Source organism: Cyprinodon tularosa, unplaced genomic scaffold (assembly GCF_016077235.1).
Source record: "Cyprinodon tularosa strain WSP-4 unplaced genomic scaffold, ASM1607723v1 ctg316, whole genome shotgun sequence".
Lineage (NCBI taxonomy): Eukaryota > Metazoa > Chordata > Actinopteri > Cyprinodontiformes > Cyprinodontidae > Cyprinodon > Cyprinodon tularosa.
The window spans coordinates 23259-47315 of record NW_024039026.1 but is presented as its reverse complement, the minus strand read 5'-3'; the positions used below and the strand labels follow the sequence as shown (position 1 = coordinate 47315).

Sequence of the window (24057 nt, the reverse complement as noted above, 5' to 3'; positions counted from 1 at the left end):
CCGCTCCTGAGGGAGCCCATTTCTCCTCGTGCATGCAGGCCGCTGTGACAGCAAATCCCATAATGCTTTGCAAGGAGAACTCTCCGCGCAAAGCATTATAGGATATATCTGCCTCTTCTGAGGCCTTTCTCTTCTTGTCATACACTTCGTAGACCCTTTTTCTCTTAAGACCCTCTGCCATTTTCAAACAACCGCGGTGAGTAATGATGAGCTTCAATGACTGTCTGAAACCGTAGCTCAGCACACATATACCTATGATTAACAATTAGGACGATCACTTATTTAGATGATCCAAAAGATTGTCCTCTATACCTTTAATGCTTTAGGAACAAATACAGAAAAATCATCTTATTGTGGAGAAGTTTGGGATTTTGTCATGAAAAACATTCAGGAAGCCTGATTAACGGCAAACATGTGGTTAACAGGAGAGGTCGTTCTTCTCTGATCCATGACGGTGATAGTCTCTCTTTCCGCCCGTCTTGCTGAGCAGTTTCACATCCGTGATGACGATGTCATGGCTCACAGCCTTGCACATGTCATAGACCGTGAGCGCCGCCACCGAGGCGGCTGTCAGTGCCTCCATCTCCACCCCTGTCCTTCCTGTAGTGTGACAGGTCGCAGTGATGATAACGGAGCAGTGCGGCTCGTCTAGCTGAAAGCTGAGGGAGGCGTGGTCTAGTGGTAGCGGGTGGCAGAGCGGGATGAGGGCGGCGGTCTGCTTGGATGCCATGATGCCAGCCAGCTGAGCCACAGTTAAGGCGTCACCTTTTGCCAGCTGGTTGTCCTGGAGAAGGCGGAAAGCTACGGTTCCCAGGACGACGGTGGCGCTGGCTGTGGCAGTTCGCTGTGTGGGACGTTTCTCCCTGATGTCCACCATGGTGGCTCTGCCCTGGGCGTCTGTGTGTGTCAGCTGGGCTTTAACCTTAACGGGGCTGTCGGACGCTGATGGGACATCAGAACTCTGACTGTGCAGTAACCTGACACTGGGATTTTTCTGACTCTGTTTGACATGTATTGTGCAAAAAGCAGAAAGGAACCGGCTCCTCGGGTTCTGAGGAACACTGGATTGTGCGTACCTGAGTCGGCCTTCATTTATGAAACTCTTATTTGTGCGTTTCTGGAAACTTGAAGTCTTAGTGTGATAGCTGGTGAAAATTAGATCATAATCAAAGTTTGATGAGTGGAGCGGCGCCACATGGTGGCACTTTTCTCTGCTAATATGAGTCTGAAGTGGACCGCCACTCACTGAGGTCTTTAAGCAGCAACTAAAGGCTGTTTGTGTTGAATTAGTGCAGCCTGGAAGGCACAGAAACTCCTCTTTGGTTCCTGAACAAGGCTCATCAGGAGAAGGATTCAGATTAGAGAACAGGACACTTTTTTGCTCACTAACGATGAAAGAAGCCTCCAGTTGGTTGTGTAGCCTTGGCAGAAACGTCTCAGAATTTTCTGCTTCATCAAAGACGAAAAAATACAAACTCAAGAACAGCTTTACACAAACTATTTCTGAGAAAAGTACAACAGAACTAAGTTTGGAAGATTACGTACTGCTGAGTCACCCACCAATGAGGATCATCGGTCTGTTCTTCATCTGAGAGATGTTGAACATTCCTGAGAAGAGAAACACTGATTATTAGCATGTCAAAAGGAGCTAGCTGCAGCTATCCTCCACACGGTTCTGTGTGAACTCTGACCTGCATGTTGTTTCTTCTTCCTGCCCACGGCGGCGCCAATAATTTGCAGCAGCTCGTCATCAGATGCTCCTGAACGGAGAACGTCTCTGAGGGAAACTTCAGAGTTACCAAACAAACACACCTGAGAGGCAAACAGTAGAGAGAGTTAAAAACGAGAACATCCAGAGTTTCAATCTAAGCTACAGCTTATTAGCCTCGTGACACCATCGTGATCTCGCAAGCTTTCAAGGTTTCACTCGCAGATCAGTCTGCAGACTCTCCGTTAAAGAAAATTTGGAGCCGTTCACCAAACGAACGTCCAATCAGCGTTGGCTTTGAGGCGGGTTGAGGTGTGATGCAATGAGAAGCGCGACAGTTCAGTCTAAAGACAATGACGGCTTCAGCCGATGAAACTAGCGTTAGCGTGGCTATCGAGCAAGTTTTATCGGAATTACAGAGTATTTCTTCACTGAAAGAAGAGCAAAACACTGCTCTGGAGGCTTTTCTCAGAGGAAAAGACTGGGTTTCAGCAAGAGTAGCCTGGCTTGTGGTTGTGTTTTCGTCGTCGCTCTGTTAGTACGTCATATGCTTCATTGATCTGATTGGTTTATTTGGCCCGTCTATCACCAACATAGGCCAATCAGCTAACCAGTATTTTCGCCCCTTCCCAAAATTACTTCAACGGAAGGTTTCCAGATGGATATGCGGAGCAAATCAAACTGGCGGAGTCAGGTTACCAGCTTCTGGCTTTGGGTAGAAATACTTTATTAAAGGGAAGCTATAATGTGTAAGGAAATTGAATAAAAGCAAGATTAACCTTGAGGTTTCCATCTGCAGTGATCCGCAGACGGTTACAAGAGCCGCAGAAATGGTCGGACATGGAGGTGATGAAGCCCAGCTGACCTTTGAACCCTGGAACCTGAAAGGTCTGAACAGAGAAAGCAAAGAGAATACTTTAGGAAACAGTTTTAGACCTTATCTAATAGCTGAAGCAGATATGTCGGATGGTTATTAACAATTCCCTCAGATCTGGTTCTAAGGATTACAGACTTAGATCCATGCTGTGAGTTTTTTGATCAGCAACATAAAGGAGTGAGTGTGCTTATTTGCAAAAAGGAGAACATGCAGGTTAGAATGCCTCATCACACTACCTCTACCCCTTGAAAGTTGTGCAATAAACCAACTAAAAGAAAAGCATAACTTAAGTGAAGAGAGAAAGGAACAAATAAGAAGTATGTACATTTTGAATCACACTTAATAAAATTATTTGTAGCCACAGTTACAGCTTGTAGTGTTTAAGGCAGTGGTTCTCAAACTTTTTCTGTCATTCCCCACTTTGGACAAGGGGGAATTTTCAAGCCCCGCCTGTCCCCATCGCCCCAACACAATGCTAATGAAATATTCAACAATCTTAAAATGTTCCAATTTTATTGAAGTAACAAGTAGTATCTAAATACAAATCTACATCAAATAACAGCAAGCTCAAAAATAAAGAAAATAAAAATGCAGCTGTGTCAAAATTTGTATCAAGCTCAAAGATAGAAAAAATTAAAGTGCCACTCTGCAATCTGTTAATAAAAGAAAAGAAGTGAAATCCATCTGGCAAGACAGGTCTATTTATCCCTGCATTAGTGGCTGCAATGAGCCTGTTTTGCATTGCAGTTTCTCAAAACGGGGTTGCAGGCTTGATACTGCCACTCTCAAGTCATGCTCAATGTTCTGCTGAGATCTGTATTTTGTTTTCATTGAAGCAGCAGCTGAAAAGCCCATCTCACAGAGATATGATGTGGCAAAGGGAAGAAGAATGCACACAGCTCTCTGCCCGATGAGTGGATACTCGCTCTCCACTCCTAACCAGAAACATGAACATGTGGCTGTGTGAATCAAACGCCGTTATTTATTTAAGATAAAATATTTCAAATTCAGTTATTTATGATCAACCTGCGCCGTCAATCCCGGCGCATGTGCGCTTTATTTGCAGTCTGGACGCAAAAGTTAAACATGCTGTGTCTCTGCTCTGACTGCAGCGCTGATAGGGACTCCTGCAATAGCGGGGGAGAACGGGGTTGGGACGGGGGAGGCGCCCCACCGCAGCACCTGCAGCTGGAGGACAAGAAAAGGAACGATACGTGCTTTCACGTAAGAGTCTCCAAAAGGCGCTAGATTTGTTTTTTTGAAAAAGAGTCGCTGGAGGGGTCTGAAATATAGCGACAAAGTCGCTGAGTTGGCAACACTGGGGCGCGAAAGTTTATTCTGTTACAAATAATATGCCGACGTCACGTCAATCATTATTTTGGCACTTCAGTTCCAGGGGAAATTTTTCTCATATCTAATGTTCTTTTAATTAGACTGCATGTAGGCTAGTAATGATTACTTTGTGGGTTTGATTGGTCTAAAAAGCGGCAACATACAGCTATAAGGACAGTTTGCTCTCACACATTCTACATTTATAGTCACACACACACACACACACACACACACACCGGAACTTGGCGCGCCCCACCTGTCACGTCTCAATTCCCCACCAGTGGGTCGCGCCACACACTTTGAGAACCGCGGGTTTAAGGTAATGCCTCTACCAGCTTATTTCACTTTCTAGTACTCTAGTCAGATTGTTTTTGAATAGAATATTTCCAAATCATATAAAAGATTCTCAATTCCTCTAGGTCTTTACTTTAACTAGGACATAAATATATCCACGTTATTTGATCAGATATTTCAGCTGTAGCTCTGGCTGTATTTTTTTAAAGATAATTTTCCTGCTTAAATCTTTCATCCTGTATCAAGTATTTTTTTTAGCTTCTAACAGGTTTTCTTTAAAGCCAGCCTTGTATAAACCACCATCCATCCTGTGCATTTAATCAGCTGCCACATCGGCTTTTCACTGTGGGGATTGTGTGCAGGTAGACGCTTGTATTTTTATTCTGAAAAAAATCAGGTGAAAAACTTTTCTCTTTTATAATGAAAAGCTGAACTTTGTTCTCATCCTTCATGAACATCTTCCTCCACATGTTTACTGCATCTTCTTCATCGGTGTGCAGACAAATTCTCCTACCAATGTGGCAGATCTCTGCAGCTCCTCCTGAGCTATCCTGATTTTCTGATTGGAGACGTAGACGGCCATGATTCATTAGGCTTAAAGATGTGACACACTGGATCAACCAGAGCTTTCAGAAATGGTTCAAATCAAACTGCTTTAATCATCTCCACACTGTCCTCCTATTCCTGTCTCCAGCTTCCTTGGTCTTCATGATGTTTATTTTCAATGATCTCTAACTGGCCTCTGAGGTCATTAGAAAACTGATGTGTTTATAGGTAGATTAATTTGCACACAGATGGACTCTGTTTACTTATTAGGAGCTTCTGATGGCAAGTCGTTAAACCAGGGTTCCTACAGCATAAGGCAAGTTAAATCCAAAATTTTTTAAGACTTTTTAATGCCACTTGAAATAAAAATTTAAGACCAAATTCACAAGAAACACAAGAAAAACCCGCTTGTGACAACTTAACCCAAAGGTTTATTTGAACATAAACCACTGCACTAAAGTTTCAAATTTTCAAAAGCTTCCCATTCAGGAAGAAAGCTAAAAACACACAAATGACAGATATATTTTAACAATTATTTAACTGAATTCACAAACTTTGATTTAGCAGGGAACAAAACAAATCAGTCTTAAATCCACAACATAACCAGTACTAAGTCTTTTTTGCAGCTATTTTTCTTTGTATCGTTTTCTTAGTATGTTTGATTTGGTGATAAGTGGAGGCGTTGCAGAGACAAGGGTGGAACTAAACTGAGAAATACCGGCTGTTTCTCGGTAACTCCTATTTTGACGCTTTGTGTTTCGTGATTCGCATGTGCGACTCCACTGCCTTAATTCCCATCATTCTGAGCTTGAATGACTTCTTGAACAAAACACACTGAGCCTCATGTATGTTCCCTGGTTTTATCCATGGAGAAAACTCTTGGCTGGAGCCAATTTTGGTTACATTTACACTTGCTCATATTTTCCAGACAAAAATTTTATGGCTTATCTCCCAAATGTCCCGGCCACAACGCTTTTATTGGTTCGGCTGTCGGGATGGAACCAATAATTGGGAGCCGTTTTTTTTTTTTTTTTTTTTTTTTTTGGGGGGGGGGGGGGGGGGGGGGGGGGGGGGGTTTAAATAAAAGAAAAAAAATTTCAATTTTAATGTTTTATTTAGATTACAAAAATAAATCGTAATAAAAATAATCCTATTTATGATGTTTAAAAAAAATAAGACCTACGAAAGACTGATTTAAGACATTTTAATACCAAAAAGGCCTTCATTTTATTTTGAAGAATTCAATGCCTTTAAAGACTTTTTAAGGACCTGCGGGAACCCTGTAAACTAGGTGTTATTTAGGAGCGTCAGAGTCAAGAGAACTAAATACAGATGTACGCCATCTTGAAAGCCTCGTATCGACTCCTTTCCCCTAAAGGTTCTCATCATATACATTGAAGTTTGAAAAGTAGCATTAAGACAGAGAAGCTTTTTACAAAATAAGAATATTTTACTCTTTTGAGAACATCCACTGAAATCATGAATGATAAGGCCAGTAATGCCTGAGATGTGGAGAACCTGACCTTGGCAGTGTCAGCAGGTCCAGACTGAAGCCTTTCCAGGTTGGGCCAGTGCTGCCTGATCTGATCCAGCATCTCCTGGTAACTCACCATCTTCTTAAAGTTCCACTTGTTTCCTTCGATGGAAAAAAAAAGTGGATACATTGGGTTTGTTAGAGGGGTGCAAGCTAAACCAAAACTCTGCCACACAAACCTCTTTACATAAAGACACCAGCCTCCCAGACCGAGCAGAGTCGTATTGGTAGTAGTGAGTACTCACCATCAAAGGGCATATATTCGATGAAGCGCACTTCCAGAGGCTTCTTCTCTGTAAGTTGTACAAAGTCTAACAGCTCATCCTCGTTCAGGCCTCTCATCACCACACAGTTGATCTGCAGACAGCAGCACAACAGCAGGAGAATCTTATACAACCATAGAAATGTTAAATGGAAGGTTTGATAGAGGAAGGCCATTTAATTAGAGAGGTAACAGGAGGATGAAAGGTCTGTGTTTATCTGTTCAGCACGTCGACAATAGATGCTGGGGACTGAGTGTAACTGCAGCACACAGATCGGCCAGTAGGTGTCACTCTAAGGTGCCTTTTAGGAGGCCTGAAGTCTAAGAGGCCCTGCGTATATTAAGTATCTTACAGAATTGAAAAAAATATTGGTACCCCAACTGTCAGCATAGAGAGTGGAACACAATGGACATTAACAGACCATCTACAGTCCTGCTCTTCTCCTCATCATGGGGGAGTGGTGGCCTCCGGGGTAAAGCACAGAATCCTTGGAATCTTGAGGTTGTGAGTTCGAGCCCCACTCCCACAGATTGGCTCTCTGAGCAAGAACCTTAACCCCACACTTCTCCCCGGATGTCCCCACGATGGCGGCCCACTGCTCCCCAAGGGGATGAGTGAAACGCTGAGGTAAATTTCTCCAATGTGAGATCAATAAAGTTCAATTATTATTGTTTTTATTCCCACTCTCCTTTTTATTTAATATTTGTGTTTGGGGACTCAGATAGACTAGGAAGAGGGCTAGTTTTCTGCTTTGTGAACCCGTTCCGTCTAGTTTGGTGTTTTATTTTGGACCAATCAGGTTAAAGGTCTAATGGTGGCTAATTGCAGTTTTATATTTATTTATTCATAATATGGACATTTGATGCCAGTAGTTGATTTCTAAGGATCAACACACCTCTGCCGTTAGTGGCTATTGGGAGCAATTATCTTTGTCACACTATATTATGCCCCCAGGAAACAGAGAGCCCTGGATTATGAGATGAAGGTTCCTTGTGGCTCTGAAGGTTATTTTGTAAAAATGATTTAACCCTATTTGTCATCAGAGCCAAGATTTTTGGCACCATTGATGCAAAAATAAAAAGTACATGAATGTATTTAAATAAAGGCTTGGATCTTGGTTTTCAGTGCTAAAGCAGAGTTTCTGCAGCTAAAAGTGAAAAGCTATTCATTTTATTGTATATTGAATAAATGGTAATTGTAAATAAGGTGAAATAATAAATATGAAGAACTGTAAAAAGCTATCTTAAACTGACAAAAGTGATTAAGTAAAACCTATTATTATAAATAATTAAAGTTTAAAACACACCTTGACTGGATTGTACCCCAGTTCAACTGCTTTATCGATGCTCTCCATGACTTTATGAAAACCTGAGGAAAAAGGAAAAAGACTTTTAGAACAAGTGGTTTGCTTTCTTTGTCTACATCAGCAAAGTGCAACTTCAGGAATTCATTCTTTTGCACCTTGAGCTTTTTAAAAGGCAACTATAGAGATCAGGATAATTTATTTTTATAAGCAATAAGGCAGCTGCAGAACACAGATTAATTCATCTAAGTTCCCAAATGGTAACTAAATTTTTTTTTTTTATTATTGCTCTGCTAATCCTAAATGCTAAAATGACTTTCATTCTGCACCTTCAGCAGCTCTCTCCAAAAAAAAAAAAAAAGATCTGCTCGTTTTCCTTCTCTTGGTTTCCTAATCTCAGACTGTCCATCTGTTCCTGCTTGCCTGAAGCCAACCACCCAGAGCTCCGACCTGCTGTTGCCTCCAGGCAGAGTGCTTGTAGATTACATCCTCCTTCTGTAGCCCGCTGGGCTTAATCAGCAACCGCAGAAACATAAAACCGCATTGATTCCGGCTTTCTGCAGCTTGTAGCTGGGATTGCAAAAATCTACAACCCGTTACAGCAAAAAATTCTCTGCAGCAAGCTTTTAGCTAGCAATGCATACGGCCATACATCGCACGCCATTTATTAAAAACAATGACAAATTGTATTTTCGCTCAAATGTTCAAAATTTCAAAAGCAGCAGATGCTTGAGTTGGAAAAATTAAATTTTTGTTGCTGGATGGGCCACATCAACCAATCAGAGAAGCTGATCTGGGAGCTGGCAGGGAGACAGACACAGCACTGCTGATGCAGAGCGCTATGATCACTCCTCTGAAACAAGTTTATTAATGCCTAAATGAACTTAAAGGTGTAACGGAGGATTTTTTGAATTTTTTTAAAAGACCCGCCTTCTCCACTTAAAAAAAAAAAACCTGCACAACCTTGTACCCGCTCCCGTGAGGGAACAAGTGCGACAGCGTGCACAAGCCTATTTGTCGTCGTGCATGCTCTGTTTATAGGTTACTGTTCTCATTAGTCTACGCTGTCAGGTAGCGACATGTTATGGTGACAGCGGGCCGCTGTGACAGCAAGTCCCATAGTGCTTTGTGAGGTGAGCTTTCCACGCAAAGCATTCTGGGATATATCGGCCTCCTCTGAGGCCTTTCTTTTCTTCTCATACACTTCGCAGACACTTTTTCTATTGCGACCCTCTGCCATTTTCAAAGAAGATTTTCAAAGCGGTGAGAAAGGTGAGCTTCAATGACTGCCTGAAACCGTAGCTCACCACAGATATACGCCTGAAAGGGCGCAGAAAAAGATAGCTAACGAAATGAACAAATACGATGGCCTTACATAAACATTTCACCAGAAATAAGTGACAATTAGGAGGATCACTTGTTTAGAGGATCCACCCGGAAAAAGAACATCCTCCACTATACCTTAAAAATGTCGAAACCTGCAGGCAATTATTATTCTGTTGCCTGCAGTTTGCACCACATACCTGAAAAATGCTAACATCTACTTCCAGCCGCTACAAACAGTAGAGGAAAACCCAAAGAGGCGACCTGGCCTGAGGCAGCTGCTGCTGAATTCCCAGTGACAGCGCACCCTCACTATGTGGGGGTCTGAGGGGCTCTGACAGCGAAATAATATTTTAAGGCAGGATCGTTATCTTGACAAACTGACTGGACAGACGATGTTTTGGACTGTCTCGCATAGAAATGTATTCAAACTGCTTTTTACCCACTTATGACAGCAAATATAGAAAGCCATAGAAAGCTATAGAAGAATCTGGACAAACTTAACTGTCCAAACTAGTCAAACACACATTCTTCACATAATCAGGACAAAAGAAGTGTTGTAAGAAAAACAGTGTTTCCTCTCAAAAGGCAGGAAATAGCGTTTCAGAATATGGATTTCAAAAATGTTCAGGGGAGGATACCACCGTACCCCCCTATGTCAAGCAAAGCCTAAACGTGTGATATGCCAAGGTGTACACCCTATGAAATATTCCTAGCTAAAATCCTGCTCTACAGTCACTCAAAGTTTGCTTTGGCAGGAAAAGCACAAAGAAACTGGAAAGTAACAAAATTATCACTGAAACAACAATCATATAAAGTACCACCATCTACATCTAAATACAGGTTAATGGGAACTGAGATGAATTTATCTGGATTTTGGGAGGATATAAACCAGAGATGTGCTGGCCCAGTATGATGAAACAAACCTACAGAGTTTTTAAAAGCATCTTTTTTTGGGGGGTTTAGATTTAGACTGATTTATTCGTCATTTTGTTTACACAAGTGCAAAACAAAAAGACATTTCGTTTGGAAACAGCTTTCTGGACAATTTCATTTTTTTTTAAAGTGCAGCCTTGAAAATAGTAATTTATATATATATATATATATATATATATATATATATATATATATATATATATATATATATATATATATATATATATATAAATATATAAACAGTAATATAAAACATATGACTGTAAATTTACTGTTCTAAGATTTTGAAGAAAAAAAAATTCTGTCTATATGTGGATGAATTTATTGGTACCCCTGATTAAGATGAGTAAAAGCCTTGTAATATATGTAAAATATCTTTTTCTATGAAAATCTTAAAATAGTGAAGGAAACAATTGTACAATTATTGACAGTTATATAAAAAATATTTGACAAAAGTTTCTTCTGTTACATTTATTTTAGATGTTGAACTGAGTTTTTCAGGAACTTATTATTAAAAGGAAACCCTGTAATATAAATATGTGAAAGAGAGATTCTTTTCTTCTGTTATAAGTATTAATAAAGGCGCTGTTAATAACATTTAAGCAGCTATATGCTATAAATAAAAAAAGACTATTTAAATTACTCTTTTCCAGGGGATCCAATAAACTCATCCCATTCTGTATCCATTGCTATAGTCGATAGACGGGATTTTCTTCTTTCTTTACCTTTTCTTCTGACTATAAACTCAAATTTTGCAGGAACCAAAGAGTCGAGGCTGATATTAATCAGGTCCAGACCGGCTTCTCTCAGCTTCGGCAAAAGTCTGGCTAGGTTAATGCCGTTGGTTGTAACTGCAACAGTTTTCAGGCCCTCCAGCTTCTTCAGTTCAGCTGTAAAGGAAAGCAGGTGTTAGCAAGATTTAAAAGCAAAACAACAAACAAAAGAACAATATTCTACAAACGGAGAGATTAAATTAACCTGTGAATCCAGATTGATCACATTAAGCACTGAGGTTTAGTTCTACACATTATCAATCTAGGATTGCTCCCTGTTTCTGGGAAAAGGGGGACCTTTAGCAGAACCTTTTAGGCTCCTACTGTTCCACTTTTAAAAAGATGAAATCATGAAATTGAAAATACAGATGTGACAGAAGCAGCAACGCGTACCTCCTCCAGCCATGTTTATTTTGGTTCAGCTATGGGTTCAACAGCTCTTGCTTTCATCACAGTCAGAGATCCTGCCTTAAACCATAATCCTGCAATGTGATTCGCTAGTGATGGTGAGATGAAGCCTCATTTGAACCCTTTGGTTTAATTCCTTCAAACTGAAGCTTCATGTGAACATGTCACCACCTACTGGTGGAAAGCAGAACCACAGTTTGTGATATAATTGTGATTTTTTTTTTGCAATTGTTTTTCTTGTTTCTTCCCCATTCAAGTTCCTTTGAAGTTTTGTTAATGGTTGGTGTGTATGATAAAATCTTTTATTTTAATCGTTTATTTTTGTGTGTAAAATGTCTTAAAAGAGAGCAATCATTTAAGGTTCACTGTTTTCCTGCCATTTTAGTTAAATAAGCTCAAGCAGACAGTGAAAGTGTTTGTGCAAATTGGGCAATGCTTTTTATTCAACAATAAGTTTTTCCATAGTTTTTTATTTTAATTGGGTTGGAAATTATGTGTCCAAACAATCTAATTTAGCGGTGTTTTTACCCAATCTATATTGGTAAGAGGGCAAACAAACACAAATTAGTCAAAATACTTGCTAAATATTATTGCAGCTTTTAAAATTTTATATTAATCTCAAACCAACAACCTCAGGATTGGAAGTTCCTGTTTTACAGCCGACACCACTGACAATGATAACAATTTTCCTTAAAGAAAAACTACTTAACACTAATGTTTCAACTGCAACCAGTGGCTTGCTCAAATTGTGATCATTACACTGTTTAATCCAACTAAAATAGTTTTAGACAAATAGATTGGTTGTTTTTCAAACCAATCTATTCTTAGAAACTATCCAAACTCTATCCTACTGACAGCGACTCTCCTACAAACATCTTGACTGAGTAGTGAGGCTGTTTAGATGCCAGTCAAAGTTCTTGCGGTCTGATCCACTTCCTGAAGCGGTCAAGTGTTATCACGGTAGAGAGGCTTCGGACATCATCAATTTTGGCCCCTCCCCTAAATGAATCCCGCCTCGACACACACATCGTTGAAACGCCGCCTCATTACTCGAAACACGCCTCGAAGCCTCGCCTCATCTCATAACATCACCATGATGTTCTTAGATTTATGGAAACACACAAACGTGCAACCAAAGTTAGGACTAAATTTAGATTTAAAAGACTCTAAAACACTTTTCTGTTCCTGGATCCAACTTAATTTATAGTGTCCAGTTATAGTTTCATACCACATGCGCCACAGAAAGTATATGGACTTAAAGGCACACTATGCAACATTTTTCAGTTAATTAATGTATTCCATAACGTTATGGATGATTAAATTATTCATTTCAGGTTGAACAAAGGTATTCTCGGCCGCCCTGGTGGTCTGTGGGGGAAATACTGCACTTGCAACTGCAGGAGCACCGACCCGCACCCACAGGCTCAGAAGTCTCGTGAGAGTCAGTCTTGCTTTACGGCGAGAACTGCTACACCCCCCAGTTAAAAGCATTCTCGTTGCTAGCACAGTGGCAATCTTTGTGCAGTTATGCTACGTTCACATCGGACGCAGCAAAATCGCGTCTGCTGCTTCATTTTTGCTGCTTGTACCAGTTAGTTCTGACGCGCGGCTGAAGCAGCTTTGCTGCTCTGGCTATCCTTTCTCTGCCTTGCAGCTATATTTGCTGTGATCAGTGGGAATAAAGTATTTTTAATGTGTTTAAGTGAGAAAATACACCTGAAAACGTAATCAGTGCAGTCAGTTCATTCAGATTATTATCCTGCCTTCAATATTTTTCTGTCGGAGCCGCTCAGACCCCCACATACCAGCGGGGCGCCGACAGTATGGATCCCTTCATCAGCAGCGTTCACCGTGGCAGCTGGTAGGTGTTTTTCATCTAAATAATCCAAACTGCATATTCTGCAGCCAGATTTCTGCATTTTAAGTTAATTTAGGCGTCAATAAACTGTTTAAGAGGAGTGATCATCAGCGCTGTGTCTCTCTCCCTGCGTCAGATGCTTAAACGCGCCCGACGCGCTGCTTCAGCTGCTCAGACGTGCTGCGCCTGCTGCTCAAAACGCGCCGCGGGACCTTTTGCTGCGCCTTGACGCGCGTCAACCATTGACTTTGCATGTAAACTCGCTGCTTCTGTCGCGCCAGCTGCGGTGTGAACGCAGCATTAGTCATTCGTTGCGTTCGCCTGTCTGCTAAGCTCAAAACAACCACGCCTGGCTTGACGGAGAAACTAGGAGAACAGCTGTGCATATTTACGACAGTGCACTTTTACTTTCGCCCTCTGGGGGGAGCCTCGCTGGAAAATCAACACCGGTTGCATAGTGTACCTTTAATGCAAAAGCACAAAAACAACCACAACAAAAAAAAAACTGAGCTGCATCAAACATCAATATTAATGTGTGGACTACTGACAGCCTTAATACATTTTTTGTATATACTTTGTATTTTTTATGTACCATGCATTAAAAATCTGCTTGGTATTAATATAAATGATAATCATGATAGGCATATTGGATAAACAAGATGCTATATGTCAACAAACGTCATGGGAACATTAATGATAGCGAAGAGAGAAAATGGAGAGGAAGATGAGGGTTAATTAAAACACACTTTCTTATCAATATTTAATAATAACACTGTAACATCATTTCACTGCTATAAAACTGTTGAAATAAAATAAAACTTAGTAAATTAAAATGGCTTAGAAAATAAAAGCCAAAGATCAACCTTACTGTTGTTAGTGTAATTAAACACGTTAGATTAAAGATGCCATATTGACTCACATTTAAATTAATGTTCAAAGCAGCTTTGAATGACAACAGACTGTAGAATAACCTGTGGCTCTAATATGAACACTTTAAAAATCCCAATAAAGAAGCATAAAGTGAACACAAATTATACAGAAAGGTAAGTTTCAGACAGACTGTTCAGTCATAAAGTGCCTGCTACTTTTTTCATCTTTTAATATCTGCCCAGTATGGGCACGGTGGAGCTGTGGGTAGCACTGCTGCTTTGCATCAAGAAGTTTCTGGGTTCAATTCCTGATTTATGCATGGAGTCTGCATGTTCTCCCCGTACATGCACGGGTTCTCTCCGGGTACTCCTGCTTCCTTCCACAATCCAGAAACATGACTGTAAGGTTAATTGGCTTCCCTAAATTCTCCTTAGCTTTGACTGTGCGTTAATGGTTGTCTCTGTGTCGCCCTGCAGTAGACTGGTCACCTGTCCAGGGTGTAGCCCGCCTCTTGCCCACAGACACCGCAACACCCCACTGCGACCCTTACTATTATTTATTTTATTTATTGTTTATTTGAAAGGGGACAGTGTACATTAATCAACATTAAAACAATGTAAATATACCTGAGTTAGCTAAGGAGTGCTAATTTTCATCGGTAGTCCCCCAGCCAGGTATAAAAAAGGCAGCCTTAACAAGGACTAATTGGGAAAAGTTGGATGGATGGATGAAGATGAATGTATGCCTTGTGTTGCAGAAAAAAGCCTTGTATCTAAGGCTACGTTCGCACTGCAGGCATTGATGCTCAATTCCGATTTTTTTGTGAAATTTGATTTTTTTCACATTTCCAAATATATGCGACTTGTATGTGATCTCCTGTGTGAACTGCATTCATACAACGCAAGTGTCCTCAATGTGCAGTAGAGGACTGAATGACATCACAGGCCAGCGTGCTCTGTGTTTACGGAAGTAAACATGGATGGTCGTGCCGGAGCGCATCTAGTGATCTTTTTCAACCATAAAAACACAATCTTTTCAAGATGGTTAAACATAAATACTGGTCTCCGCATCATCGTCTGCCATGGTTGTTGTTTTTCTTGCGACTTCTTCATAGCAATACCAAGAATAATGACCTTTATCGGGTATTAATGGCGTTCAGGTCGGATGGATGCGACCTGGCCGTTCACACACAGGTCACATTTGAAAAGATCAGATTCGTATCGGATTCAGGACCACTTAGCCAAGTGGCCTGGGTCGGATTGGAAAAAAAATCGCATTGTTCAGACTGCCATGAAAAGATCAGATCAAATCGGATTTGGGACACTTCAGGCTGCAGTGTGAACGTAGCCTAACTGCCTGGGAACCTGTGGCGGTTCTACATGAAATTGTCCGGGCGATCAGGTTGGGTCAGTGTTTTTTTTTTCATGGGGCACAGAGCAAAAGAATTAAAAGAAAGAAAATAAAAGGGCAACATGTTAGGAATGAATAAAATAAATTAACTAATCAACTTAAGTTTTTTTCTTTCATAACTGTTAGCAATGTTGAATTCTGTTACAGGGTGAAATATGCATTTAAAAATTTAAATAATTAACATTTAAATGAATCCAGAGTGGGGGTTAAGACATCAAAGCTTTCTTGTAAACCAAATGGGGGTCGGGGTGGGGGGGCCGTACCTAAGAGCCACTGTTGTCTCTGTTACAGCAGACCCCCGATGAAGCAGAAAAAAACGGTGATAATATCTCAAAGCAACTGAAGCTAAAAGCGCGGCAGTTACATTCTTTTCATTTTTTGAACAATGGACCAATCAGTTTATATACTTCATAAGAAATTGATTTATCATAGTGTCTTTAGTGCATGGCTCCACAACAGGAGCCACAGGGACACTGGCCCCTGTTGGCCCCTAATGAAGCACTCATGCTGGGTTCTCTTTCCACTTATATCCATTTCTCCGCTGGATTAATGCTTAGAAAGAATCCTTTGATATCCCAATGGTCACCTGACCATGACACTGCAAAAAAAGGTTTATCTTTACGCTGCAGCCTTTAGTCCTCTCACCGTCACGTGTTGTAAACGGCCTCCTCGCTGTGCAGAGGTTGAAAAGGTTAATTTACAAACGAGGCTGTAAAAATTAAAGCCATGATAATCATTCATTACACTGAACGCACCACCGTGGCGTGACAAATCGCCTTCACTTCCACAAACCTTAGCTCCAACCTGAAGGAACGCAGCAAAAAATCAGTTTGGTTCTGGTCCAGTCAGCTGGTTTGGCACATGAATCATCGGAGAGGACTGTTACTACATCCATCTGATCATTCAGAAACTGCAGCAACAAGCATGTGTTCGACAGAAGCTTTCACAGTTATGAGTGGAAGAAACAACTAAACACTAAACAGATGGTTAGAAAGGAATCATTAAGATTCCTTTAACACGTTTAACTCTTATAGAAAAATCTAAATACAGATTGAGAGTGAAGAAGGAAAGCATCTTACTATCTTCCTGCTGCCACACCTTGAGCTTGTTATCTCAGCGAGAGGAACTTTTATCAGTGCTTTGTCTCTTTTTCATACTTTGGATCTGACAAAGATCCTGGTTTGTTTATTAAAAATACTCTTTAATATGAATAAATGACAGGAGCAAGAAGTTAGAGTGAAGTCTTCTGATCATTTTCACCGTCAGCTTCCGGCTTTCTACACCTCCATCACTGAATAAATCGTATGGGTCTATGCTGTACACTGCAAAAAATGGAAATCTAAATAAGTCATTTTTGCTCAAATTTAGTGCATTTTTTCTTGAATTGAGGAGGTAAGTGTGACACTTTGCCAATGGAACGAGACAATTTACATTTAAAATAAAAAAGAAACTATAGTTTTGTCTTCATTCAAGCATATATTATCTAATGATCTTATTTTAGGAGTAAATATACTAATTCCATAGGCAGGTCATCTTATTTATCTGCTCAAATTAAGGGTAAATACTAGTGTTGTGCCGATCCCATGTTTTGGCCCCGATACCTGGCTGTGCAGTATCCACCGATACCGATACCATAATAATGTAAAATAATTGCCATCATGGCTTTGTCAAGCTGCTGCCTACCTTTGTGAAGCAGGAAAAAATCTAATACAAAGTGAATCCAGTAGAACCTATCTGGAATTCGTGACAATAGTTGAATAAACTTATGGCTCTCAAAATGGTATCGGTGACCGATTTGTTGGTACTCGCCGAAAGCGATACCACCATTTCAGGGCAGTATCGGGCCCCGTCCGATACTGGTATCGGTGCAACACTAGTAAATACACTTAGTTCAAGAAATTTTTCAGTTGTTTCTAGATGTTTTCTGCAGTGTAGCATCTACAGTATAATAGTTTTGAGTCTTGAGTTTTTGCTATAGTTTGTTTCCTTTGCACCAAAGTTTTCAATGTTTTTTTGTTTTATATATATATATATATATATATATATATATATATATATATATATATATATATAGCAGAATAAAAAAAACGCTAGATTTAAAAGAAGTACTAATATCTTAGTTGAAGTTAAGACCTTTTTTGACAACTAAAAATCAGAAACAATAAAATAACAAAAAAAACAGCAATTTCAAACCTCATTTTTGTCACATTTAAATTAAATGTTAATGTAAGTTCAACACTTTTTCACTACAGGGCTTTAGGTGGTGGTATTACAGCTGAGGTGGGTTTTCTGCCACACAAAAAAAAAAAGAAGTGGGCACTGAGCGATGCAAGAATGCAGATTTATGTAACCCAGAATTAATCTCTTTCCCATGCTACAGTAACAGTTCAGTCCTGCAACAATTAACGGTGGACAAGCAAACTTTTAAGGAAATTAAAACAATGAATCCCTGGAGAAAAAGATCTACATGCAGGTGCTTAAAGCAAAGGAAAATTGAAATAAAAAAATGGCTATCTTAAAATTGGCAACTATATATCCCTATATTCAACTGATTTAACTTTTTCTTCAATTGCTGCTTATCTGTCCTTTTCCACGTTCTTTAAGATTGAATGGAGAGCATGTATAAGCAAAGATTTTTTAGTTTGGCGTTATCAATTCTCCAGGTTTTTTCCAGACTCTCTTAATTTCTTCAAGCATTGCCCTTTATTTAGCACTAGTAGTCTTAACGACCTGTTTAACAGAGGCAAGGTGTTTTTTTCCTATTCTTTAGGATGATGTGCAGTGTTACTGTTGTGCAAGCAATTGTATTTAGGGGAATTTCCATAAAGGGGGTCAATGCAAATGCACGTCACACTTTTCACATATTTAAACTAGATTTCATTTTACTCCACAGTTGGGAGGTAAATTTGATTGCTCTCTTATATAAAACACATGCGACTTAGCGACTATGGCAAGAAAACCAATGTAAAGAACTTAAAGGTCCACTACTAGTTTTGTAAGGCCTTTTAGCAGCTATATCAGCTTACCAATGATATCCAGAACATCAGGTCTGATGAGAGGCTCCCCGCCAGTGAGGCGGATTTTATCCACTCCCTCTTGGACAAAGAGCCGAGCCAGGGTGAGCACCTCTGAGGTGGAGAGCAGCTGGCCCCGCGGCGTCAGCTTCACTCCCTCCTCTGGCATGCAATACTGACCTGAGACACACAGAGACATCCACAGAAGGTTTATGAAAGCATTAATAACAGATAAGATGAAAGAAATATATTAGAACATTATCGCAGAGTTCTTTGGTGAGTTTGAACAGTGTCTCATTAATTAGAATATTATTCAAAAATCTTAATTCATGTAAACTTCATAATCAAAACAACTAAAATATTTAATTTCTAGGAGTGTAAGAACAGCCATACCTTAAAACCTTTTACCTAGAGTTATAAATAAAACGTTCAACCATTCTTCTGATAAGCCCCTATAATACTACAGTTTTTCTTTTATCTATCTAAACAATTTTTCAGCACAGTCAAAAATACTTCCTACTTTAGTACTACTTCACCTCAGTCCCATCACTTTTATGTAAAAGTGTAGATGAGTTTTTTTTTTTTATAATCCCTCTTTAAAAAGAACCAAATATTATTCATGGATTTTGTTCAAACACAATGAAACTTCACGAATACAATTATAAGTCTTTATGTAAGTAAATTAACATAAAACAAACAGGAACTTTCATAGCTTTATAAACTTCTATTAGGAAAAAAACTTTATTATTAGAGAAAATGCATCACCTGTAATGAACAGAAACTGTATAAAACTAAAACAAAAAAAAGGTCCACAGATATGCTTCTGTCAGGAATAATATTCTGAGCAATTAGCATAAAAAAATACCTAAAACTGAACCATATATATTCTATTAAATGTCTCCATTAACGTATAATAAATAAAATATATGGGTTATAGATATTCCAAAGGGAAAATGTAAAAAAAAAAAAAACTTATAGCAGCAGATTCAATAACTTCTGTTTTTATATGTTTTTGTAGTGATTTCATTTGACTCTAGTTGATTTTAAAGTTTCATCCCAACAAATGCCTTGTTTACTCACAGCGAAGGTTACATTTCTCAGTCAGGGAGATGCGCAGGTAGTTATGTCTGCGGCCAAAGCTGTCGGTTAAGAAAGCAGAAAATGGTAGAGCGTTTTCCTCTTTTAACCTCTCCTGGAAGACAAAAAACAGGGGAAAAAAAGACACATATGTGAGGCTCTGCTTACAGACACAACTGATAACTTATTAAGAAAAAGTGATGTTTCTAAAAAGCTGCATTAAACAACTTGACCTTTGACTTGCGGTGGGTAGCAGTTTATGCCAGAAGGTTTTAGGTCAACATGTGTCACCCAATCAGATGGGACACAGATCCCCTGAATCTGTTAGTATCCGTGCTAAAGTAGCAGACAAGTATACTTATCCTTTGGCATTTGACCAATTAGATGAGCCCTTAAATGATATATTACTGTAAATTAAATTGAAAAAAAAGTTAACATGTCAAGAAAAAAAGGTAAAAGCTTATTGAAAAGTTAAAAAGTGTATTTCTAAAGTTAATAAGCCTAGTTAATTATATTTAGGCATATAAACTAAAAAAAATGTAAGTGCCATTATCAGCATTATTCACTGAAAAAATAAGGCAACCGCTTTTGGCATTTAATTAATCATATTTAGTTACTTTAACACAATTGTTTTATGTCCTCTCCTGCTAATATAAAAAAAATTGTTAAAGTAATGATTAAATAAATGTCAAAAGGGGTTGCCTTATTTTTCCAGCGTTGCCTCTAAATTTATGTTGTACCAAAAAAAATTTTGTTTTTCATGAATTTCTTATGGAAGCACTTTTGTTATATTTCTTAATATAGTCGGGCAAGTAGACTTTTCTTGTTATTATACTGACATTAATTTCTCCCATCAAAATATCCACATTTACAAAGGTAATGAGGTGTTTTCCTGGAATCCAGTAACACTATTGGCTGGAAATTTTATTTTCAAAGTATTTCACCTACAAAGGGTTAAAAATGCCAATCAAAAATAATCTTTGTTTAAAAATCTGAATCACTCCTCAGTGTCCTTAGAGACTGAAGGTTACTGATATCAGATGTCAGATTAGCACATTATTATTATTACTCTAAAATAGACTTTGTTTAAAGAAATGGTTTAAATTCAGTTATTGGTTAAACTTTAGCATAATTCAGAGAAAAATATACATTATGAGCTTTATTTTTGAACAGGTTTTGCTCTTTAATATTGACAATAAAACGTATTTCCGAAGAAATGTATCCAAGAAGTTTTATATTTCATATTTTTGCCCTTAGTTGGTTAATATTCAACCCCTTTGGGGCTGATCTGATTCAGGCCTCAAAGTGAACCAACTGTCTCAACTTTTACATCAATTCTGATTAGGCTTAGCTAAAAAAGAAAGAGAGAAAGAGCAGAGGAGCAACTTTAAGCTATAAACTGTATCCAGTCTTACCAGCCTGGATCGGCGCTGGAAGATTGCAGCATTCAAGCCGGAATCCCGGAGTTCAATTTCATTTTTCTGGTGCGTAGCGCTGGAAAACATCCGCCGGACGCCGCTGCTGAAGCACCGAGCGAAGACTTTTCTGGAGTTTCTCATCATGCAGCATCTGAAGCTTCCAGCAGCCATGATACTACGGTTCTCTGACAGCTCGGAGACCTGCAGGGAGAGACCAGTTCTCGGCTAAATCCCTGTCAGTTCAGCCGAAGCACACCGGGTACTGTAACGGGCGGAGACCTATCAGCCAATCGCATCGGCAGACGCAGCTCCAGGTGCATGCTGGGTAATGGAGTTTATGATACGCTTTAAATTAGCTTCGGATTTGCGCAATCTGTGCTTCTTTTTATACCTGCGTATTTTTATTGACATAAACAATAACTGCAAAGTAAAATGTTTGTCTTGAATCATAAAAATTTAGCGGCAAAAAATAAATATTATACTATTTGAAACATCGTTTTACTTTTTTTTAAAAAAACATCCATACGGCTATTTTACTGTTAGGCTGTTGTCTTTTTTAAAATAAGATCTAAGTATGCTATTTTTAATTATTTCACATGACTATTTTCTTAAAGCTACAGTGTGTAATAATTACAGGGATATACAGTCAGAATTTTAATATATTACACATAACTATGTTATTTTATCATCATCTACGAGCTCAGCCTCTTAACCTTAATATTTGCGTTGCCTTAGAATTCGTTATTTATAATTACATAGGAGCGGGTCTCGCAGCCATGGAGGCAGACATCTTTGCGCTACGGCAGAGCAGAGCCAACAAACTCGTGATTGCGAGATCGCCAAAATGTCACAACGATGTAGAAAAAATAACGGGTATATTTATTATCTAAAGTCTGCATGAAATCTATACCCTACACAGACTAATGAAATACTATCTGTAAAATTATCTATGTAAACAAACCTCATCACTTTAGAAGGTAGGTTAAATGCGAACGTCGTGGAAGACATTTTGTCCCGTAACGCTTGCCGTACTGTTGGGGGGGAGAAGAGGTGGGGGGGAGATATTCATGTTACTGCAGTCTGCAGTCTGACCGCTAGATGTTGCTAAAAGTTACACACTGTAGCTTTAAAGGTAGGGTTTCATTTGCTGTATAATCTTTTCAGATATTTGGATTTTATTGTTCTTCTTATGCAGATAGTGGATCCCTGCCCTTAATAACAAATACATCACATTACCATTCAGGAACAGACAGGGGCGGAGCTAGATGGGGGGCGGGGGGTGGCCCATGGCGACCTTTAGTCAATCATTGGCCACCCGTGTGGCCACCCCTACCATTGTTTCCCCCCTAATAATCAAGTGGAATATTCAAAACATTAAAATTTATCATATATTACTTACTTTTTTTTCAAAATATTCATAGTTACTTGATAACTAAAAGACTGTGGTTAATTATGCACATCAATATCCTAACATTAAAGATGATAAGTACAGAATTCCTGCTCTTTTCAGAACTACATTTTGTGTTTTATGGGTTAAAGAGAAAATTATGTGTCTCTGAATTCATCTACGAGTTTTTAGTGAAATCATAGATAAATAACTATTTTTATAAAAACGTATTAAATTATCAATTTATGTAGATATTAGTACTTGTAAATATACATTTTATGCAGGATGGTTATTGATAAAAGTAGGTAAGTAATGACAATGGAAAAGATGTTCGCTCCAGAACTCAAACCTGAAAGAATTTTATCCACTTTACCTTTTATCTAAAAAGCATGGATGTTTACACATACCGTATGCATCTATTTGTTAGCAAAGTCTGTAGGAAAGTATAGTTTGTCTTTATTTAGAAATTATGGAAGTTTTGATCGTTCATTTGGCTGTTGGAACAGTATAGATTGACCCTGAGGTTCTGGTGCCTATCCATTTTTGGCCCCCCTCAGTGTACACTGGTTATTGAGTAGAAGTACGCTTTTATTCCACAGCGGGTGAATTCAGTTGTGCCATTGCCAAAGCAAATAGGCAAAGCATGCACGTACACAGAGAGCTTAAAAATAAATAAAGAAATATTTGCTCTATTTGAAGAATGACTAATGATAGTGAATGGTGAGCTATGACTTTTTCTTTTTATTAAACTCTGCAAGCATTAAGATTTTTTTTACATACTATGTCTGACAAAAAGTGAACTAAGCCCTTGTTAATTATTGTTTCCCCCTTATGCAATGCACTGCTTGCATAGACAGAAAAACATTGATGCAATATGATGCTACCACAACCGTGGTTACCAGTTTTAAAATCTTCTCAAAGGTTTCAAATTCTATAGATATGTTTGCATTATCTTTTTAAAACTGAAAAATTGCAATGCCTGCAGTTATAGTCACACAAACGGGGTAATGTCCATCCAAAATCACACTGATACAATAGAGAATATTTTACTTCCTTTAAATATAGGATTTCATTTACAGATAAAGATAAATATTTGGTTTTGGTCAAGAAATTAGTTAATTATTCACCATAACAATATATTCTAAAGGCCATAATATTCGCTTTTTCTTATTGTTTTCTGAGTTACCTTAGTTGCTGCTGCTCCTAGCCTTTGGCTGAACAGAGGTGGATAAACAAAACAAAAAAAGGGGGGGGGGGGGGTCAATATTGAGAACAGCAGCTTGGCTTATACCATTTATAACCATGGGGGGGTTGCTTTTGTTAGTTGCAATTATTTTTGTTTGACCCAATTGTCTTTATTTTTTTAGGCTAACCAGCTGCTTGAGTTTCCACTTCTGTCTCATTTCATAGGTCTGTTTGTTCAGTTGTTTCTAGTACTTTATTTTGAACACTATTATTAGCTCAAGATCTTAATGTTTTGAATGATCCATCCAGTGGTTTTTTTGTGCGTTAAATAAAAAACCTCCTTTTTAAAAACTTTAACCTGTGCCTGACAGTTTTTCACATTACTGGGCCTTTACAGTGACTGATGTACACAATAACTGCATAACATTTTTCAAGAGCTGTATTTGAAAATATTTTTACTAACACTTAATGGTTTCCAAATATTAAAATTCTCTTGATTTATTTATTTCTTCAATTTTTTATATTAACTTGACTGAATCTC

General features: G+C 38.8%; 1 protein-coding gene across 3 annotated transcripts; it reads right to left on the bottom strand.

Moving 5' to 3' along the window:
* Positions 1-297: 297 nt before the first annotated feature.
* On the bottom strand, positions 298-23563 carry mocs1 (molybdenum cofactor synthesis 1). 3 transcript variants are annotated; one of them, XM_038292746.1, is made up of 12 exons: positions 23518-23563; positions 20942-21145; positions 19530-19641; positions 18462-18629; positions 10842-11006; positions 7861-7922; positions 6537-6648; positions 6281-6393; positions 2488-2598; positions 1692-1812; positions 1561-1608; positions 298-1446 (listed from the first exon to the last, which is right to left on the bottom strand). In XM_038292746.1, exons 2-12 carry the CDS (start codon positions 21113-21115, stop codon positions 419-421), a joined length of 2214 nt encoding a protein of 737 aa, XP_038148674.1. In that variant the 5' UTR covers positions 21116-21145; positions 23518-23563; the 3' UTR covers positions 298-418. The 3 variants fall into 3 exon arrangements, with proteins under 3 accessions (XP_038148674.1, XP_038148676.1, XP_038148677.1); XM_038292748.1 differs by lacking the exon at positions 23518-23563 and having other exon boundaries at positions 1306-1446; positions 1546-1608; positions 20942-21223; XM_038292749.1 differs by lacking the exon at positions 23518-23563 and having other exon boundaries at positions 1309-1449; positions 1546-1608; positions 20942-21224.
* Positions 23564-24057: the final 494 nt, after the last annotated feature.